This window comes from Lampetra planeri, chromosome 44 (genome assembly GCF_965212315.1).
Source record: "Lampetra planeri chromosome 44, kcLamPlan1.2.h2, whole genome shotgun sequence".
Classification (NCBI taxonomy): domain Eukaryota; kingdom Metazoa; phylum Chordata; class Hyperoartia; order Petromyzontiformes; family Petromyzontidae; genus Lampetra; species Lampetra planeri.
Window position 1 is genome coordinate 7,663,691 of NC_136150.1, and position 22,058 is coordinate 7,685,748.

The 22,058-nt window shown below is 46.6% G+C and overlaps 1 protein-coding gene across 2 annotated transcripts in view; it reads right to left on the reverse strand.

Moving 5' to 3' along the window:
• The window catches only part of FANCD2 (FA complementation group D2), a 62,048-nt gene that overhangs the window by 34,186 nt on the left and 5,804 nt on the right, over positions 1-22,058 (reverse strand). For both annotated transcript variants that reach the window (XM_078614555.1, XM_078614554.1), the window contains exons 3-25: positions 21,708-21,857; positions 20,859-20,926; positions 19,716-19,819; positions 17,907-17,964; positions 17,682-17,734; positions 16,577-16,655; positions 14,375-14,499; positions 13,894-13,981; positions 13,607-13,711; positions 12,958-13,055; positions 12,274-12,379; positions 11,504-11,539; positions 10,926-11,060; positions 10,074-10,208; positions 8,504-8,635; positions 7,251-7,358; positions 5,932-6,041; positions 4,194-4,260; positions 3,040-3,159; positions 2,268-2,347; positions 1,306-1,455; positions 595-695; positions 349-464 (exon numbers count right to left, since the gene is read on the reverse strand). In XM_078614555.1, the coding sequence (XP_078470681.1) occupies positions 349-464; positions 595-695; positions 1,306-1,455; positions 2,268-2,347; positions 3,040-3,159; positions 4,194-4,260; positions 5,932-6,041; positions 7,251-7,358; positions 8,504-8,635; positions 10,074-10,208; positions 10,926-11,060; positions 11,504-11,539; positions 12,274-12,379; positions 12,958-13,055; positions 13,607-13,711; positions 13,894-13,981; positions 14,375-14,499; positions 16,577-16,655; positions 17,682-17,734; positions 17,907-17,964; positions 19,716-19,819; positions 20,859-20,926; positions 21,708-21,857 (2,324 nt within the window). The remainder of the gene's footprint in view (positions 1-348; positions 465-594; positions 696-1,305; positions 1,456-2,267; positions 2,348-3,039; positions 3,160-4,193; positions 4,261-5,931; positions 6,042-7,250; positions 7,359-8,503; positions 8,636-10,073; positions 10,209-10,925; positions 11,061-11,503; positions 11,540-12,273; positions 12,380-12,957; positions 13,056-13,606; positions 13,712-13,893; positions 13,982-14,374; positions 14,500-16,576; positions 16,656-17,681; positions 17,735-17,906; positions 17,965-19,715; positions 19,820-20,858; positions 20,927-21,707; positions 21,858-22,058) is intronic.

The window sequence follows — 22,058 nt, forward strand, 5'->3', positions numbered from 1 at the left end:
CTCCTAGTTTCAACGTAAAACCTGGTGCTCTTACACAGCCCAAAGCACAATTAGGCTTCCCTTGCTGTTTGTGAGTCTTTAAATCTGCACTCGTGGACATGGTTTATAAATAAACATATTTAACATTAAACCAGGTATGCCTCGCCGTGTCTCAACTTTTCTCTTTCATAGGGGCACTTGCATTACCATGCATTACAATGCTTGTAATACATTTTAATGCATATTGGTATATTTGCGTTACGATACATTGCAATTTCTTTGCCAATGCCTTTTCCGCAGAGTTTTGCTTGTGGGAGAAAACCGGAGTTCATCAATATTTGCCAGCCATTTGTGGGCGGCAAGTCCCACCTCGCGAAACCAGTTGAGGGTGAGAAAGAGCACGGTGCAGAGCCACTCGCGCTCCTGCCGCGACAACGACTCCAGCTTCTCCACGAGCTCCGGGTCGGCCACGTACAAGGGACAGCCTGCGGGGGGGGTGCAACGGCAGGCACGCTCACACCACGTGGGGGCACGGCAGCGGGCGACGTACACGCGGTCATGTTCGCGTCATTTGCGTTGACGAGCGGGGTGGGGAAAAGGGAGCGGGCGACAAACCCAGGAGCGCGTCGATGCCCTCCAGGTTGCCGTCGTTGAGAGCTTCCTCGCCGAGCCGCAGCAGCCGGAAGTGAGACGCCAGGCACACGTGGGACACCAGCCTGCGGTAACGCCATCGGCGAACAAGCGGGCAGAGCGCGCACGAACCGTCACGGTCACGCGAACCGTCGCGCGAACCGTCGCGCGTACCATCGCACGAACCGCCGCCCGCACGGTTGCGTGCACCAGGACGGGAAATCACTTGTAAGCAGCATTTTCACAGGTCGTACAAAGACAAAGATCCCCAGTATAACCTTAACACAGTTGGGGAAAATGATGTTAGTAATCACCTATGAAGGCCGGCACTGTGGCACACGAGGGAGTGGGTGGCCAACACCATACCCGGCCGCCTTTGTCTTCCCAGTAGCGACGTTTATACACCGCACCAGGTACTCATTTGAGTCGACCTCGAGGAGGCCCAGGACCGGTTCAGATAAACGTCACCGGTGTGTTGGCCATGAGGGGGAATCTAACTCGTGTCGCCGGGTTCGTAGCTCAGCGCGCTGACCGCTACCCCCACCGCTCCCAACATACAATCGGTACGCACCCACGTGGTGACAACAGGGAGTCGTTTACAGCCGACGCGTCGACACGTGCCTGCTATCCACGGCGACGCTCGGCGCTGTGGACAGCCTCTACCAAGGTGGCCGGAACGCGGGAGAACACGCGCACCTCTTGCTGTTGTCAGGGCCCCCGGGCTGCACCTTGCGAGCGAGGACATTGTTCGCCAGCAGCGGCAGCAGGTTGATGGCGATGCTGCCCTCGCTGTCCTCATCCTCCTCCAAGTTGTAGCAGAGGCGCATGGGCAGTACACAGTCGTCTCTGTAGCAGCAGCAGCAGCACCAACAGCAGCAGCACCAACACCAGCAGCAGCACCAACAACACCAACAGCAGCAGCACCAACACCAACAACAGCAGCACCAACATCAGCAGCAGCACCAACAGCAGCACCAACACCAACAGCAGCAGCACCAACACCAACAGCACAAACAGCATCAACACCAACAGCACCAACACCAACAGCAGCATCAACACCAGCAGCAGCACCAACAGCACCAACAGCACCACCAACACCAACAGCACCAACAGCAACACCAACAACAGCAGCAACACCAACACCAACAGCACCAACAGCAGCAGCAGGGTGCAGACGCGCGGACGGGGAGGGGAAGCGTTGGGTTCAACTTAGGCTCGCGCACGTGCAACAATTTGCGACAGTTTTGCTGATCACCTTTTTCGTTATTAATTTTATGTACGGCTGCCAGCTCTGTCGAACGTTTAAGACAAGGCTGAGAACATTCTAACATGCAATGTGGCTTGCCAAGTAACACGCATGCAAGGCATGATGGCAGTTGTGCTTTCCTGCCCCGAGTGTGCGCTGTTAAGTCGAGCAACTGGGCAATGAGATTACATTCCCACCTTTATTTGTACTTTTTTTTTTCTTAATATTTTTACTCCATACCTCTATTATTTATACATTATAATTAAGTGACACCAATAATAATCGCAGTAGATATCTCCAAAGAAGTATATCGGCCAGGATTAGGGCCGAGTGCATCTTGTATTTATACGAGGATGAACAAATAGCTTCATATATTTAAAATCAGAGCAAATGTCACACTGCACCCACGTACCCTGACGGCTCTTTCCCCGGCTGTACGTCAACCACATAATCGTCCTGAAAGTCAGTCAATATGTTCTCTCCAATCCACGCCTGTCACACACACACGCACACGCAGGACACGGAACACGCAAATAACATCTACAACCTCGCTGAGAAGACCACGTACATCACACACCCACCCACACGTGTGTACTGCAGCATTTGCAAATTTCTCTGGCGCGTGTCGTGACGGGTACTGCAAGATCCGACCATGTCTGTCCAGTGCTCGCTGAGCTGCATCGGCTTAGAATACATTAGAAGGTCACACGCATTATGCACCAAGTTTTTGCCACAAATGAACAGCAAAACTTTGCTGATCTAAGTCAAGGAGCTTAAACCATCACGCCAACTCTGACCATCCTCCAAGCGGCTTTTGGCTAGCCATCGAACAAAGACGGTCACCGTGTCACGCGCTTTCAGATGCGCTTCTGCGGCTGTCTGGAACGCTTTTCCTTCCGATATTAGGAAGCCACTTGAGCTATGCACTTTTAAATCTAGATTGAAAACTCATTTATTTCGATAAAAATCCATATAACCACGGGCAGAACATGCAAACCTCAAATATACAGGCATCATCAGGGTCGGGATCAAACCCACGACCTCCTACAAACACAGGCAAGGGAGTTAACATCTCGCCAAAAGCGGTGTGTTGCATGTGCCCGCGGATTGGCGGGAGTTAAAACTGCACAACGACGTGGGACGCTGGATACGGGATGCGTGACATGGGACAAGGGAGAGCTGACCTGAACTTTAGGGTGCAGAGCCCCCGTGTGGATGAGCGTCGCCAGCTCGTCGCAGTACAGCGCCGTGCCCTCGGCCGAGCCGTCGCAGCAATCACGCACCAGTTCCACCAGGGTCGTCACCTGCCACACCCCGCCCCCGTAGCACAGACACAGCAGTTGAAGGCAACAGCAGTGGCAGCAGCAAGAGCAGTAGCAGCAATGGAAGCAGCAGCAATGGTAGCATCAGCAATATCGGAACCCGCAGCAGTAGTAGTGGAAGCAGCAGCAGTGGTAGCAGCAACAGCAGTAGTGGAACCAGCAGTAGCAGTTGTAGCAGTAGCATCAGCAGTGACAGTAGCAGCAGCAGTAGTGGAAGCAGCAGCAGTGGTAGTAGCAGTACTGCAAGCATCAGTAGCAATTGTAGCAGCAGCAGCAGTGTGTGTGGTAGCATTGGGCACTGCTAGTGTGTGTGTGTATGTGTGCATGTATGTGAAGTGTGGTGGCACAGTGGTGAGCACACGGCACAACAAAAACGACAACCAGAGTTCGACTCCCGGCCACGGCTAACATCCGTGGCAATTGATATCAGAACCTGTCGGAGAGGATTCCTCAGGTCAACTCAGCCTTAAATGAGCACCTGGTGCAGTGCGTGTAAAAAACATCAGCAGTGGGGAGGCACAAAGGTGGCCGAGCGTGGTGCTGATCACAACACCACTTCGTGCAGTGCCGGTCTCAACAGATGCTCACTAAGCACTTTCACAAATAGTCCGTTGAAGGCTCTGGGCAAGACCTTTTTTCAACGGTTTTACTTCACTTGATTCTTGTTTGTCGTGGTCAAATCTTGTAATCAAAATTTCGTCCACTTCCTGTTGTCCAATCAATTCCACATTTTGCACACGTACTCAGATCCGGTGACAATGCATGCCTGTATCAAAATCGACATCAATAAATCAATTAATTCGCTACTTTAAAGCAATTTACATTTTGTATGGACGCCTTATTATTAATATATATGTGTGTAGGTCAAAAACGCCGCAGTCCCTAAACTGTGGAATCGGCTCGCACAAAACGCAGGCGCCGCGTGTCTCAGGAGCCATTGACGGACTTCTCGACTGTGAGTTAAACAAAGTTGATTATTTTTACGTGTGCAAGTCTCGCCCTGTTGCCACAATAACCTGTTTGAAGACATTGCTGCTGAGCGGAGATGCCTGGGAAGCAGATGTGTCTGTCGCTTCACTTTTCCTAGTACAAGAAAAGGGGAAAACACACGCGCGCGCACACACACACACACACGATCATACTGGCTTTGCACGCCAATTAAACACTCAGCTACAGGAGATGCTAAACATCAGCTCACACGTGAAAGTGCTGACAAACTCACATTCATCCATAACACATTGCCCTTCATAGCTCATCGGAATTCTCCACGATAAAGATTATGGTTCCGATATAATGGATGACGTTTTGAGCAACGAACCTTCTTCATGGCACATATATAGAGGCCAGAGAGGTGTGATAGATCGGTATTCGGCGTGTAAGTATTCAGAATCAGAATCTTGAATTAGAAATCCGATGAGCTATGAAACTCGTTTCCACAGATGTCCAGTGTTGGCAGGGGGGCAGCAAGATCTCTGCACGACGGAGAAAAAACCCATCGTGACAAAAAGATCACAACAGCGTATCATAATAGCAGTGCAAGCATTAGTTGATTAGGCCATTAAAATACATTGTTAATATCACGACACACGGTTCAAAGAAGCACTAGCGTACTACTAAAGTTACATTGGGGCTGACAGAATGAGCAAGACAGAGTAAATAATGAATAAAAACACTATTCTCGAAACAAATTGTAGTCGCTAAATCATAACAAATATTAATCACATAATGTCGATAATTATCATCATTATGAGAGTGTTAGTCATTATGAATATCAGCTAGAGGAACTCTTCTACTTACGAACGAGTTAGTTAGGTTCCAGAGGTCTGTTCGTAAGTCAATTTGTTCGCAAGTCCAAGTTTAATCCTGTCGATTCAAAACATGTTGCATGGCATGTACACTAAACACAAAGAATCGCTTTAAAAGTTGGAGAATCTCCTGTAGATGCCACTGGTTCTTCATGTTCTGCAGATGTAGATGCCACCACCGCCATCTATTGCGTGGCGATTGAACTTACGACTCTCGGTCTGAACAGGCAACTGGACAAACGGACAGTTTCTAAGTCGAATGTTCAGTAGTCCCTGTACTCTGGTAACAATCACACCCCCATCAATTTGATAAACTGTTGAAATCAATTTCGAGTCGTGATCGAATTCCGTAGCCAATCATTTCATCTTATTTTAAAATCGATTTTTTTTAATTCGGTCTTGCCTGTCGTTTTGTTTCACTCCATTATCATCAATGGAACATTCACAAATACTTAGCATAATATTGTATTCCTCCATCATGAGCGTATGAAACAGCTGCAATCGATTATTTGACTCTCGGGTTAATTGCTTATCAATTTTACAATAACCATTCAGGAAATCCATTATCACTTCCAGAAGTCACAGAATCAATAATTGACTTCAGTTCAATTTGAATAACAATTAATCCCATTGGTACAGGCGAGAATTTTCAAACCACACAGCGCATTCCAATGTGATTGGTCATCGTGACAAGCCATTACATACAAAATAAACATTTGTGTAAAATAACACGTGCGCTTCTTTGCTAATCCACTGGAGTCGTTACGATCCTAGTGGTTGCCGCAATAGCTCCGGTGTTGCCGCAGCACGGCAACCGGTGGCAGTGGTAGTGGCGGTGGCAGGGGTGGTGGTGGTGACGGTGGCGGTGTTGGTCGTAGTCGCAGTGTTAGTGACGGTGGTGGTAGCGGTAGCGGAGACAGTGGTGGGGAAGGGGAGGGCTGCGCATTACCCGCGAGTGGCCATGCTCCCCACCAGCGCGATGGCGCCAATGATGCCGATGCGCTTATATTTGAGCACCGTGCTTGACAGCTGCTTGCGCACCACGATGTGCATGTCGCCCTGCAGACAGAGGGGCGATGGTGGGGCGATGATGGGGCGATGATGGGGCGATGATGGGGCGATGATGGGGTATGGTGGGGCAATGTAGAGCGGTGTTGGGTGACGGTGAGCGATGGTGGGGTGATGGTGTGCGATGCAGGGGTGATGGTGGGGCAATGGCGGGTGTTGGTGGTCGATGGTCACTGTTGGTTCCACGCCAAGTTCACCTTAGTTGGCAAGCGCCACACGTTTTAATTTGCAGCGCCACACGAACGCAGGCGCAAGGTTACAACAACCCCAAATCACCCGCAATGCACCCGATATTATTAGAAAGAGATTTTTTACATATTTTCACGTTAAATGTTTCACCTGGATAATCCCTTGAGATGGAAAGCCTAATTTGCAAGGGTAGGGGGGGTGTAAAGGGAGGAGGTGGGGGGATGGTGATGGGGTGGAATGCTGTTAAAGTTACACATTTAAGTTTAAAGTTAATCTTCCTCAACCAGGCAACTACATCTCAAGAGACGATCGTCTCATTTGCACGAGTGACTTGGGTTACTGATCAGAACAATCATAACACAAAATATCAGCCGTGCCGAATCAGTGCTGATCCATAAGCCACCCTTCTGCGACTGATATCAAATCAGGCTGAAATTAAACAGCCGGGTCATGTTAACGGACTAAAGAACATCACGACAGTCCATGGGCCAGAGCAGAAATTGCTACCACCCGAGGTAGCATGTAATCAGTCGTACCGATTAACTTACGCAGCTGCTAAGAGTGAATCACGAGATGAACACAAATTATTTAACACGCTTATCGCATCCTTCACTGTTATTGGTCACACAAAAAAATTGGAACCACTCAAGTTATGCCACCTCAGGTGACGAGATATTACCTACCTCGCCTAGTATACAGGAGGTCGTGGGTTCGATCCCAGTCCTGACACCTGCATATTTGGAGTTTGCATGTTCTCCCCGTGGTCACGTGGAATTTTCTCCGGTTTTCCGGCTTTTCCCTCCACATTTAGAAACACGCATTGAGTATGTGGCTGCTATACATGTTCACATGATAAGCCACTTCATTGGGCTATCATTTGTGGCCAGGTCGTTTCTAAAAAAGAGCTATATAACTCAGTGGGCCTTACCTGGTAAAACAAAGAGTTTAGATTTAAGTAAAACACCTCATCTGGGCTTATGGACTATAAACCTTCAGTTTGCTGTTCCTCACCTGGATGTAACTTCCCTGGGTGCCCCCACTGAAGGCCAGGGTGCTGAGAATGAAGAAAAGCTTCCGGATCTGTGTGAAAGAGAGATTCTCCAGATAGTCCAAGATACCCTGCACACATCCACAGACAGGCTTGTATCAAACGGAACCCCACACAGAAATACTGCCCAAGGCTATTAACTGTGATTGCCACTGTATTTATCACGATGTTTTAGAAACTATATCACATTTCAGGTCATGATAATTGATCATTGGTTTTTACCCTTTTATCTGGCCACAAAACTGACACCTTTTTTACAAGAAGTCATGTTTGCATTGACCACAATACCTGCGATCGGAATGCAAACAAAAAACACAACTCTGATAATGTATGCACTGTCCTTGAAATTGATTGGTCCACACCCGAGACAGCTTTTCTTAGAGCCTAGTCTCACATGGTGTTGGACCAGATACTGGCAAAGGAGGTTCCAATGGTGTAAATGCTTACCCCGAGCTCTCATACTCTGATGGTGCATTGTCTTTGAGTTGTGCGCCTGTTGGCGTCATCTGGTCCAACACCATGTAAGACTAGGCTCTAAAAAAAGCTGTCTTGGGTGTGGACCAATCAATTTCAAGGACAGTGCATACATTATCAGAGTTGTGTTTTTTGTTTGCATTCCGACCGCAGGTATTGTGGTCAATGCAAACATGACTCCTTGTAAAAAAAGATGTCAGTTTTGTTGCCAGATAAAAGGGTAAAAAAAACAATTATCGTATTTTGCTACTGGCAAAGGACGTTCCCATGGTGTCATGATACTTCTCGCAATATCAGTTTTCCGTAGCTTTATAATCGTATCTCACATTGTTAATGTATTGTTGTTTGTGCTTTGCTGTACTCCTGGTAAAAATAAAGTGTACTTAAAAGCCACAATTTTCAAACAAATATGGTGTGACAGGATATCAGATGATATGACATAATGTTAAATCATTACATCATGTAAGTGATCAGAAAATCTAAACTGAAAAAATTCTGAAATCATTCTTAAAAATCCTAATTTCCAAGTGTTTTAAGCTATAAATCTTCAAAAACATATGTATAAAACACAACATACATAATGACGGCTGGCTCTTATCAACAAATAGCCTAGTTGAGGACTGGCTGTTAAATACAAAGATACGGCCTAAGTAAGGGCTGGCCCTTATGTACATAGACACGGCTTAGCTGAGGGCTGGCCCTTATGTACAGAGACACTGCCTAGGTCAGGGCTGGCCCTTGCCTTGATGAAGACCGCGTAGGAGGCCAGCGAGGCTGTGCGCTGCTGCACCAGCTCATGCAGGACTTGTAGCGCCGTATCCGCCTCGGCTGTGTAGCCGTTACACACGAAGGTGACCAGCGACCCCACCACTTCCTGCACGGGGAGACAGGGAGAAATGAGCCAGACTTAAGTTACATCTGTTGTCGTTTAAGAAAATGCAAGGGCACATTGAGCCCTTGCAATATCTTACTCACGCCACTGCTGGTAGTCGGGTCTGCACTAGTTGGAGATTTAGAGAGCCGCACTGGCCAGATGTCTTCAAAGATTTGAGGGTAGTCACACCCCACTGAACTATATAGCACTTGTTCAGAAGCGACCTAGCCACAAATGATTGCACAACAAAGAGGGTTATTATGTGGAAATGTATAGCAGCCAAATACTCTAAACGTACGTTTCTAAATGTGGTGGGAAAAACCGGAGGACCTGGAGAAAAATCCACGTGACCATGGGGAGAACATGCAAACTGCAAACAAATAAGTGTCAGGGTCGGGATTGAACCCACGACCTCCTGTAAACCAAGCGAGGTAGTTAACATCTCACCACCGTGGCATCTGCCATGGGTGCCGTGGGTTATTCGGTTGAAGTTGAGCGTGCGCGATTGTTTTTAAGGCAGATCCAATCTACGGGGTTCAGTGGTCGAGTCGGCGATGAGACGTTTACATGGGACGTCGCCGCTTGTCCGCAGCCGTCAAGTGAAACGACCGCGGACTGACACGGGGGATTAGTGGGGATTGGTGGGGATTGGTGCACACCCCTTCAGCATACACAGTCACCACAGCCAGCCGTGACAGAGAAGTACATCTCACCACTGACACCCGAACGCAGTGGTTCTCAGACTGCTCTATTATTCGCGAACCCTCTGGGCGTACTCCTATCCAGGAGAACCACTCGCTTATTTAATCTCTTCTGGGCCTTTATTAGGCCACCTCAGCCTCAAGTAAGTCATCGGTGGGGGAGGGGGCGGTCGACATCGGCGATCAGAAACCGAAAATGACCTCATCACACTGTTGGTAGACAGATGCTGCAGTTTCGAAGCGTTGCGAGAAATTGAGAAATTACAGCAGGGAAGGTGATACCAGGGGGGTAGTGGCGTGGGAGTATGTATGTATATTGAACTTCTTTTTCACCATAATGATAATTTATATTAGTTTATACATCGTTACAACTCTGTTAGGCATGCAACAATTCAAGTCCTCTGCGATGTGTGTATGTTGAACTTTCGCACCATGTGTAGCCAACCGTGCTAATCGGAGGTGTGGGGGAAGGACAAATTAAACAAAGAAAATGTAGTTTTAAATATAGATTTAAAAGGGCATAGCTCCAGTGACTTCCTAATATCGGAAGGAAAACCGTTCCAGATGGCTGCAGCGACCGTCTTTATTCGATGGCTAGCCAAAAGCCGCTGCGAGGATGGCCGGAGTTCATGTAATGGTTTGTTACTTAACGAGATCAGCAAGGTACTGTTGTTCATTTGTGGCAAGCACTTTATGTGTAATGAGTGGGTAGGTGGGTGGGTGGAGTGCAGACTGACCTGCTGGTAGTACGGGTCAAAGCAGAAGAAGACGTGGCAGTACACGCGGCCGGCGAACGACGCCACCACCGGATCTGGCGACCGCAGCAGGGTCTGCGCCAGCGCCAAAATGGACGGGAAATACTCGCACATCACCTGCACACGGCACACGGTGTGTGTGTGCGTGCACAATGGGGGACATCGCAAAGTCCGTCTGGGGTAAAAAAAAAAAAAATTCACCACAGATCCGAACCGTGTCGTACTGGCCATGCTTAGTCAGTACAACACGGCTCAAACTGCGCCAGGTTGGTTTTTCCACTTCAGAGCGTGAGCAGTGCCGCTGACACCACACGCAATGATCATCAACAAACACAAAGTATTATCGGAAACTATTAACCCTGCACCTCTCGCTGCTTGACCCCAGAGCCAGATTCCGATGCCTCATGATGCCAGTTTCAAGGTTTGATTTGGGCTTAGCTCAGCAAATAGCCAGTGGAAAAACCAACCGTAACGTGACGGCCCCGCACCGATGTGCCAGCGGTCAGACTTTAGGCGAGATAGATAGCAAGTAGCCAGGTAAGTAGAGACACAAACAGCCAGGCTGGCAGACAAATAGTCAAGAACATATACAATCGAAAATAACACACCACTGTATTTCATATGTTGACATGTTGCATGAGCGGATATACAACCAAGTCAAATTTATCTGCTGGCTGGATAGAGCAATGGGGGTATTGCTCACCCGCACCTCCGATTAGCACGGGTCAGCTACGCACGTTGCGAAAGAAATTCAACGTACATACGTACGCACGGACAAACATACGTCCGCTCCAGCGTGTCGTTCCTTCAGTGACCGCGGCTGCGCGAGCTCACCGGGGTGTGCCCGCTGAAGACGGCTTGCAGCAGCTTGTCGCCAAGGCAACCCGCGCGCACCTTGGCCTGCACGAGGCTCTCCACGGCCTTGTGGTGGTTGATGTGAAGGATGAGCAGCACCAGGAAGTCGATGACCTGGGGACGCAATGGCAACGCAAGCATAAAGACGATGATCTCTCAGTGTGGCCTCACAGACCCCCACTAGGGACAAGCGCTGTCCATCGTCATCGTGGCATGGGGCAACGCTCGACCGGACGAACCCATGCACAACAAACACCGCAAGCTCAAACCGCTTCAAGCGAGAGCTGCAAATTGATTTTAAAGTCCGCAGTGTGATGAAACGGCGATGCCTTAAAGCGATGCTTTAAAGCGATGCTTTTAGCGTGGATCTGTGCTGCTGCTGCTGTTTCTTCAATGACAATTTACATTACAACTCGTAAGCATTTACGCATGTGATTTCATGCTTGAGACCAAAGTAAAACTACAATCATCAGCTGCAATAAAGTGTGCTTGTGAACTACTGGCAGTGATACAGTCTGTGCAGTGAATGTTCATGTAGCAAATAACGAGCATCTTACCTTGTGTTCCGACTCGGAGCGCACACTTTCAATCGCCTTAAAAAGGTAAATCAAATGAAATTAACATGGCATAACAGCAATGACAATTTAAGGATGCTTTGCATGTTTTAAACATCCACAGATATTATGATATATTTTTTACCAAGGCCCACTGAGCTATAAAGCTGTTTCAGAAGCGACCTGGCCACAAATGATAGCTCAACGACGTGGCCTATCATCTGGAAATGTATAGCAGTCAAATACTCTAAATGCATGTTAATTGTAAATGTGGAGAAAAAAACCCAAGGAACTGGGGAAAAATCCACGTGAACACGAGAGAGACGCGCAAACTCCAAATATACAGGCGTCAGGCACGGGATCAAACCCACAACCTCCTGTATACCAGACGAGGTAGTTAACATGTCGCCACCGTGGTGTAATCATCAAAAGACTGGACTTGCAATGTAGACGTTGCCGGTTCGATATAATCTCCCGGCGCAGCAGTTTAAACGGCGGTGCAAGTTTCTTAAGTCCCCACTGCCACCTCTGTCCACCCAGTAGGCTAAACTGGTTCACCGGTGTTAGTCTATCGGCAGGTCGCGTGTGTTGGGGTAGAGTGTGGGTACTCCCAACTCTTCCAAGAGGTCTGGCCAGAGTGGAAGAGTAGGCCAAGTACTCTCTCGAAGAGGGGCTACTCTAGAGCTGTCTACAGAGGCATGAGCAGGTCACTCTATTTTACCAACGCAGCTCAAAGAGATGGACACAGCAACACAAGAGAAGGAGTCAGACACCTTAATCCAAGCCTCAGCTGTGGTCTTTTGGAAGCGCACAGCCGATGCAATGGCGTCGAGCACCAGTGCTTTGCAGTCACGTTTGTCAGGAGCCACTTGCGAAGGCCTGCAAGGGACACGCGCCGACGCAGCATGCAGGCGCAGCAACCCCAATCCCACACACAAGGGAACACACCGAGAGGCGAGGGCGAAAATTCATGCGTCATTTAGAATTAATACGGATGAATTTAACCCTTTCCCGTTTCGATGACGCAAGTGTACGCGTCATCAAAACGAACCCGGAAGAAAAACTGAAATAAAATACTTTATCGGTACCGAGGCTTCCACGAGACCATGTGGGAAAGCGTGTGCCACAGTTTGGCACCAGCTATCGTAGAGTGCGGTCGTGTCGCTACAGTTCTCTGCTGTGAGTACAATGTCTATAAATACAAGGGTGCTACGCCTCTCTAAATAAAATTAACGCCGAGCTGCTTGCGCATTCCGAGATTCAGCGGTGAACGGTACACCCAGCCTGCAACTTGTAGACGTCTCGGAACGAAAAAGGGTTCATTATTGATGACGATGATATTACGGCGTACGCCGCGCGTGATCGTGAATTATCCCCCGGCAAGCCCTGAGCGCGTTCCTCAGCGCCGGCTGATTCAGCAGCGAGCGCGTTCGTTCGCCCGCATCGAGTTCTCTTACACGCAAGTTGCCGCCCTGCGCCCGCCTTGTGTGACGCTGAGGCTGGCAGGAGGGAGGCACAGCTGGAAGTCCAACTTGGTTCTCAGCTCGGCAATCACCTGAGAGCCACGGACACAGCCAGACCCACGCAACGCACGCCGTGAGACTGTTGGAAGACGCGACAAGAAGACTGCTCAGGAAATACGGGGGTGCTCGTGAGTGGGGTTAAACATGGCCGTATTGCTCAAGTAATGGAATACTATGTCAAACACACCGAGCCAGCACAGCTGAGACCCTGGGTTCGAATCCAAGTATTAGCTGCACGTGATTTAACTGGGCTTTCAATAAATATTATTAAGTGTAGCAAGGTGATGATCTTGGCCCAGTCACCAACGATTGCAGTAATGTAACATTTGGTTGAGGCTCATGTGATAAACTCTTAATAGGGCAAAAAGAAGGTGCACCATTTGGTATCGATACGAGGCTTATTTTAGAGAATTCTGAACTAGTCGTGCAAAGTCATCTTCCGGGCACCTCGATAACTGATTATGACGATGGTAATGATGAGAATAACATTGATGACGATCATTAATGATGATCCAATTAGTGCGGTTGCTGAACAAGTTCAACATCCATATACTAACATGACCACAAAGAACAAAAATGGTACCTCGTAGGCATCCGTGGCAGTGATGGAGTGCAAGATGAACTTGACAACCACGGGAAGGTCATCGAGCTCCACTGATGCAAGGGTAAGCATCACCGAGCCACGCACCTGAAACGGGAATCGAACTCATCGACGAAAATCGATTCTCAAACTCGCGACGTGTGGCGTGGCATGCACCACTGCCGATGCCGTATAATCAAACAGGTTGCTCAATTCGAAAGTGTGTATGAAGTCAGCGCAGACCCAAAATAAAATGTACAGCTTGACACGAGGAAGAAGCGATTCCTTACCTCCGCCAGGAGGTCAGAGGACAGGTTGATGTTGGAGAGGACATCAAGAACAACCACCGTCAGTTGCGTGTTCTGCTGCATCAGGGCACTGCGGGAAGTGAAACAAGGAAAAGGCGTGAATCCATATTTGCACCGCCTACTCCGCTCTTCATTCTTTCTTTCGTTCGCATGGCATTTAAGAGGCAACAGTTCGAGTTTATAACGATATGACGAGTATGGAAAGCCACATGATTAGTGCCCCGTGCTGGCTTGGTTTGCATGTGTAAAACGGAAAATATTGTTGTTACATTGTGGAAGATATGTGTTAAAAATTAACGTTCAATTATTCTTGATGTAACCCAGGTCACACTTGTTACAGAAATAATGTTATTTTCACGCAATTCAATGAGTTACTTCATCTCCTGATTAAACAAAGATTTTAGGAAAACAAAGGGAATGCGTATTATATAATCAGGGCGAAAAGAGACAGGCACTCACTCACCTGAGTTCTTTAGCCACCCGCGTGTGTTGGGCATCCTCAATGATCTCTGGCAGGCAGGTGATGATGTCACGCTGCACGTCGAGAGGAGCGACGGTGAGCAGCTCCAGAATGCGATCGGTGAGGCTCTGGGATCAGGCGCCATTCAAACACAAGTTTCACCACATTGCCAAGGGTTCACACAACAGTGAAATGTTAACTTCCTCGCCTGGTATACAGGTTGTGGGTTCAATCGCGATCCGGACGCCTTCTATATTTGGAGTTAGCATGTTTTCCCCACGGTCGCGTGGATTTTTATCCAGGTCCTCTGGTTTTACTTTCCATATTTAGAATCAACATGCGTTTAGGGTATTTGTCTGCTACTATAAATTTCCACATGATAAGCCACATCATTGGGTTATCATTTGTGGCCAGGTAGCTTCTGAAAAAGAGTTATATAGTTCAGTGGGCCTTGTTTTTTTAGCTTACCTAAATGTGAACATATCTCAAGATGTCATAAAAATAGAGACAACATGCCCAGGTATTTTATGTTTTGTTTGTAACAAGGAATGATGGTTACAATTCTACAGGCCAGAGAGGGAAATACGATTGCATTATGGTAAAGGGTAGCAGTAGCACCATGGGTATTGCACTATGGTAAGGAACCCAGACCTGAGTTTAATTCCAGGTCATGGCTAACAAAAGAAGAGTGGCATATGATAGCAGACCTGGTCGTGGTGTCCCACGCCCCCCTTCGCCAACCCACTCTGATCAATATGGGGGAAGTATGGCCCAAACAACTTCTACAAAGTGGTGTGCAGAGGCCTTCATCCATCAGTGGATTGACAGAGAGCTGAACAATTATAGAAGTGCTGTGAATGCAGCGGGGAATACTGGCAGCATGGGTCACGTGAAGCCATTGCATACAACTGTCGTGACTGAATATATTTTTCTTGATTTTCTTTAACACTCTGACGCCAAGATGGTGAAGACAGAGACGACTGTAGAGACTCCATCAGCATGATGGGGATCCCACTCCAAACGACAGCCCCGAGGTCCCGTATCGGGGCCCCTCTTATACTGTCAGCGTAGCCTGGCTCCACCCCCGGCCACGCCCCCTTTCTAGAACCTACCCGCGGGTTCCTGGTGTGTCCCTTCCGTGACCTTTCCCCGAGATCCCCCTCTGGTGTATCACGTGGCCTGATGCTGTCTGGGCTGCTGTAATCTGCAGATCCTCTTCCCCGCCAGCAGCCAGCGCTATGCTGCTTCATAGCTAATACTATGTCACTACACAACATATACAAATAAAAAACCCATCTAGTATAATTGTTTTTTTACCCTTTTATCTGGCAACAAAACTGACATCTTTTTTACAAGGAGTCATGTTTGCATTGAGCACAATACCTGCAGTCGGAATGCAAACAAAAAACATAACTCTGATAATGAATGTACTGTCCTGAAATTGATTGGTCCACACCCTAGACAGCTTTCCATAGAGCCTAGTCTCACATGGTTTTGGACCAGATGACGCCAAAAGGCGCACAACTCAAAAGACAATGCACTATCAGAGTATGAGAGCTCGGGGTAAGCATTTACACCATTGCCAGATAAAAGGGTAAAAAAACAATTATCATATTTTGCTACTGGCAAAGGAGGTTCCAATGGTGTAAACCCATCTAGTCTTACTCAAATTAGAGGATGTATCATAAACTTAATATTCGAAATCAATCAATGAATCTTATACACCACTTACAAGTCATCGTATCCAGCCCAGTCAAAATACATTGGCCAAGATTTTACAAAAGCACATCATCTGTGTAAGCCATGGCAAAACAGAATTGAAATGTATTAGCATTATCCTACCATGTAGGTTTTCACGATTGTGCTGTGCAGCTGTCAGATGTGTTTTTGGGTCGTACCACACGTTGTTTGGCACGACGTGTGACGTTCGCTCCACGTGATGCAATGAAATAAGTGAAGCTCCCAACAAGTGGTACATTCCGAAAACCCATTGGAAAGTCAGTGTTTACAGCTCATGTGACTTTTATGGACGCACAAAACAAAACGGTTTGAAAAACCGAGCCAACTCATTTGGCTGCTCCGAGAATGTGTGGTTCGTTTTATATGGGCCATCTGCTCAAAGTGTTTCAAAAGAGAGCCAAAGAACCGAAGGTTTTATTGACCGTTCTCAACAGTATCTTGGCCGGATGTTTCTGCTTCATTTACCGTTGAGTCATAAATGCGATCCAGCCACTTAAAATGACTGATGGTCAAACGAGGGATGTTCACGCCATCCTCCGAATTCCTTCACGAATACAACAACAAAACAGAGTCAGCAATGGCAATGCGCAACACATTATCGCCCAAAAACTTGAGTATGTTTATGGCTTCGTTGCAAAGAAAAATGCATAATGCGATAACAGTATGCGCGTAATTAGCCTTCGAGCCGAAACAGGTGACTAGAATACATCACATGTCCGACCGTCACATATCCACCTTGACCGGTTAACCATTCTTAACCAGTGCAGTATGCCTGCACGGTGGAGCAAAGCTGTCATCGACCATATATCGATGTTCAAATATCCGACTATTTTACATATCCACCTAAACCTGAGTCCCTAGTGAGTTGGATATGTAATGTTGTACTGATAATTGGTGTTTTACCCTTTTATCTGGCAACAAAACTGACACCTTTTTTACAAGGAGTCATGTTTGCATTGACCCCAATACCTGCGGTCGGATTGCAAACAAAAAACACAACTCTGATAATGTATGCACTGTCCTTGAAATTGATTTGTCCACACCCGAGACAGCTTTTCTTAGAGCCTTAGAGCCTAGTCTCACAAGGTGTTGGACCAGATGACACCATTATCAGAGTTGTGTTTTTTGTTTGCAATCGGACCGCAGGTATTGTGGTCAATGCAAACATGACTCCTTGTAAAAATGGTGTTAGTTTTGTTGCCAGATAAAAGGGTAAATAAACAATTATCATATTTTGCTACTGGCAATGGAGGTTCCAATGGTGTTCATGTTGTACTGTCATCATCATCACAATCCATGGGCAGATGGCCAGTAGGTGTCCACTTCACATTTCATGTTTCCACTTTCCTCTGTCTTATGCCAATATGTAAAAAAATTGCACATCTTTCTGGCAACAGTCATTACGTCATCGCTGTACTCTACTGTAATATCAAGTCAAGGTTAGTTTCTTCATTAACTTGTCACGACATTCTAATTCCAGGCCGATCGACGGCAACATCGGCCTTAATGTCCAATAAGGGATATGGCATCAAAATATTTGCATCAACAGTGAGAGGAGTGTGCAATGTACCCGTCTTCCATGAACTCGGGGAGCTTTTCCAAGAGCGCATTCATTAAAGGAGTCTAGAGCGAGTGAGAGAGAAAGAGCGAGCAAACACAACCACGCTTGCTATTCGTATCATACATTAAACACAACAGCCAGAGGAAGCATTAATAACAATATTGCATGCCGGTGATAAAGGAAATATATTTTATATTATACATTTGCAGTGCAGTATGAACGAGATGGGAGTACCTGCAGAATATTTACTCCAAGGAGAAGCTTGATCAAACTTTCACGTGAAGCCTTCGTACTGGAACATGAAAAAAAGATAAACAATAAATATTTCACAGAGTTCCTTGATGCTTCCTTATTCATTATTGCAAAAGCACACACTGAAGAATAACCTACACTGGGCGCACAATTATAAAAGACACCAGAGAGTATGTTGAACTTGTTTCACACCGTACGTAGCCAGCCGCGCTAATCTGACCATCATTAATGATCATCATTAATGTCGTCATAATTTCCATCGTCCTCATCAGTTATCGAGGTGCCCAGAAAATGACTTCACACGACTACTTCTGAAGTCGCTCAAATAGGCCTCTCGTATTGATACCAGGTGGTGCCCCTTTTTATATGCCCTGTTAAGAGAATTTCTCACATGAGACTCAACCATATGTTACATGATGGCTCATGCAACATGAGGACTCGTGTAAATCATTGGTGACTGGGCCAAGACCATCACCTGCCTCCACACATACATAGATCTATAGCGTTTATATACCTCAGTAAACCGACATCAAAATAATGCAATAAATAGGTCAACCACAGCGGGTTGGAAGGTTTTGGGAAAAAAATTACTTAATAATGAAAAGTAAAATATTAATGTGCATAATGAAGCACTTCATTCAAAGTGAACAGGAGCTCGTACAGTGCTAGGTAGCGTAGCCACTACACATAACAGATGTTGTAGGCTGTGGGGCTACGTGGTGTTCACAAGAAGGCAGTGCAGAAATATCAAGTTGAACAGTACTTCTGTAGTGTAATAGCGCCGGCTGGTGGACAGCAGCGGCAACTGTGGACAGATAGTACACACGCTGGTGAGGGCGTGCACGGAGGACCCCATCTGGAGGCCCCTGGAACCGACTAGTAGGTTCAAGAAGGTAGGCGCGGTCAGGGCGGAGCCAGGCTGCGCGGGCAGCATAAAAATTAACCCGTAAAAACAAAGTTTTTCACTATAAATCCTTTATATGCGTGGCATCGGTTTTATTTTATTATTCATTTCTGTTTTTCTTGAGTAAGTTTCATTTTTATGACATTGGTATTTTAAATTAAATATGAAATGTTTTTTTTCCTAAAAAGTGGAAAATTTTGGAAAAAAAATTTCACGAAAATAAATTGTCACGCACAACGAGTCTGTGTGCAAAATGTCAGCTTGATTGGATCACGGGAAGTGGGTTAAAAAACGACCGAAAGATTTGCACGGTCGTAAGCGCGCAAGCAAGCAAGCAAGTGAACTTAATATAAAGGATTTTAAAAAGAGCTGAGCAGTAGCTCGAGGCTGCCGGTTCTGGGAATGAACTCGTCTCATCGTTGCTGTCATCTCGTCGCCTTCGTCGCTAAACGTCTCTGCTAGATATTGCGCTACGAAGGATAGTAGTTGGCTATCTCAGTCAGCGCCGTCAGTGTTAGACAGCTAGTGTAATGTACAGGCTAGGCTGAGCTACTGTGGAGAGTGTACGGACGAGACCGTGAAAGTTGTTAATAAAGAAAGTGCCTCCTAGAAACTCTGTCTCTGAATCGTTGACACGACACTTCTATGCCCCCATGTTTATGCTCTCCCACATTCACCAACCCGCACTGACGAGCGCAAAATATGGCGTGAAAAAAAGTCCCATGACTGGCACGGTGTGTGTGTGGGGAGGCCCTCATCCAGCAGTGGACTGACAAAAGGGCCTCCACATTACACAAGCACCCTCGTGTACTGGCATCTTGTGTTGTGACGGCCGGCAAGCACCATTATTATTCCAACGAAATTTGGCAGCTTGCGCAGAAGCCTACCTGGCATCAGAATCCTGGCAGGACCGGCACGGTAGCAGGCAAGTCTTCAACGCCTCACGGCCCTCCACATACTCCTGCAGGCTGCTTATGAAGTCATCCACCACCTGTTCACAAAATTAGTGACGAAAATTTAATTAAAACAAGAATTTGTAAAACAAAGCGTGCTTTGTTATAGCCAACGACAGTAACGAGTCGACGAATATCGTTAAGCGCAACGATGACTACGATTAATTAAAAATAAGAATAGGTTTTACCCTTTTTGGCAATAAAGCACGTCCATAAATACAGGTTTTTGTTTTGGGTTAATCGCGTAAATATATGCGATGGCGTCGAGTTAACCCAGTGTGATGGAACATGTTGTAGGTTTACACTCCAAAACACCGGTGTGCTGTACTAGTAATGAATTGGCATGTTCTTCTTTACGTGAGAAACCTTACTAATTGGCTGTCGGGCGGTGGCGGATTTAACGACACATTAATGTATTTATTGATACTGGCAAAAAGGTCCCATAGATATGACTATAACTGCTGCCCCCCGTTCCCCAAAGACCCCAGTGTGATTAACGATGACAAGACGGTAGTCACGAACTTGAGCGAAGTCAACACACTAACGTCGTTCGGTGATGTTAATAGAAACTGCAGCGCACCGATAGAGATCCAAAATTATGGTCGGACTATTTGGGTGGAAAAAACTGATTTACTCATTGACTGACACTCATAATACGTCCTGTAAGGTAAGTTGCCCGAAACATCGGCCTTTTCCTGATGATGACCGCTTGTGTTGCCATCGAAACGCCGTAGTTTTTTGTTATTTACTTTGAACCTATCTATGTGACTTTACCGAAAGACCCAAAGAATATAGAAATAGTATTACTGTTGAATGTGTTGGGTTATTTTATATTGGAGGTGGGGGAATTTGTGCATCTGGTTAACATTGAATAACTAAAAGTGAACTAAAGGTTTGACTGTTTTTAGTCATCTAGACTAACACTTAGCGAACATCTACATGTTGTCTTCGATGAGACTAAGACAATTTTTTTTTTAATGATTCAATTAACACCGGTGTCAACAAATTACCAATGTCAGCTGGCTGGTGCACCTCATTATGACAATAAACAGCATGCAATGGGAAAAAATGTGTTACCTTGGGATAGCTGGCATGCTTGCGCAGACCCTGAGTCACATTCTTTTGGAAAATAGCATCATCAACCGCTGTGGAAGAACACACACACAATGGCAGAAACATTAGCGCAGTTACAAAATGCAATTGTTGCAATATGTATGACATAATAAAATAGCTCGACATTTCATTGCTACGATTCGTTTGGCGTTTTGTCCAGTGGCATGCGCCTCTAAACTTCTGCTGTACGTAGTTCTCGCCGTAGGCCGTCGTCTATTGAGTGTAACGGCGACCGAGTGGTGGGCAGTGGAACGACCACGGCAGAAACACCACGGTCTGGTGGATACTGTAATGGACACGACTGAAAGTTTGTGAATGTGTTATGAACAGAATTTGACATATTTTGGCACTTAATTTCACAGAAATCAAATTAAACTAATTTTACAAACATTCGGTCTTGCTTTTCTTAATTCGTCCAAGAGGTTTACTACATCCAATAAATATCACAAAGGCCTTCCTGCTAATCTAAATATGTAAGTCAATAGACATTCTCCAATATGAAATTCTGACCATGATAGTATCTTAATAAAATAATTCAACTTAGTGATTTCCACTGACATAATGAAGTGATCCTGCTTTATAGAGTTCAGGATAAAGTGTAATCCTCGATACCCGTCTGTACGATCAATAGTCAACGAATTAACCAACTGATTGAAGGTATAATTACGAATTTGTTTCATCAATTCACATCAGTTAGCTCATGATGCATGCAGAGAATCGCGTGTGCAGGATTTTTTTCCGATTCATATCAAGTTTATTTTGTTGACCGAGCTGAGAACTCAGGAGATCAGGATGAGTCTTTGAATGACTCACACAGTTGGTTGTGAGCTTCATCTAGCTTCAGTGTCATCCCAGCCTTGCTGATGATCTCCACAAAGAGCGAGCTTCTGTTCGCATCACCCGCACCTCCACCTGCTGAGGACTTCGCTGCCCCTTTCGCGAACGGCTTGTCCTTTTTCAATTCTGCAAGAGTGAGGGACACGTGTTCAATGCCGACTCCACATGGTGATTATAATAACGTCATGCACACAAGGAGTCTTCATCCGATGAACCATGGGCCAAACGTGGCCCTCAGTGGCGCAGTGACTCCATTACCAGCTCAGGGGGTGCGGCAATAGGTCAGGTGGGGCCCCAATATTTGATTCGTCTCGCACGGTCACATCC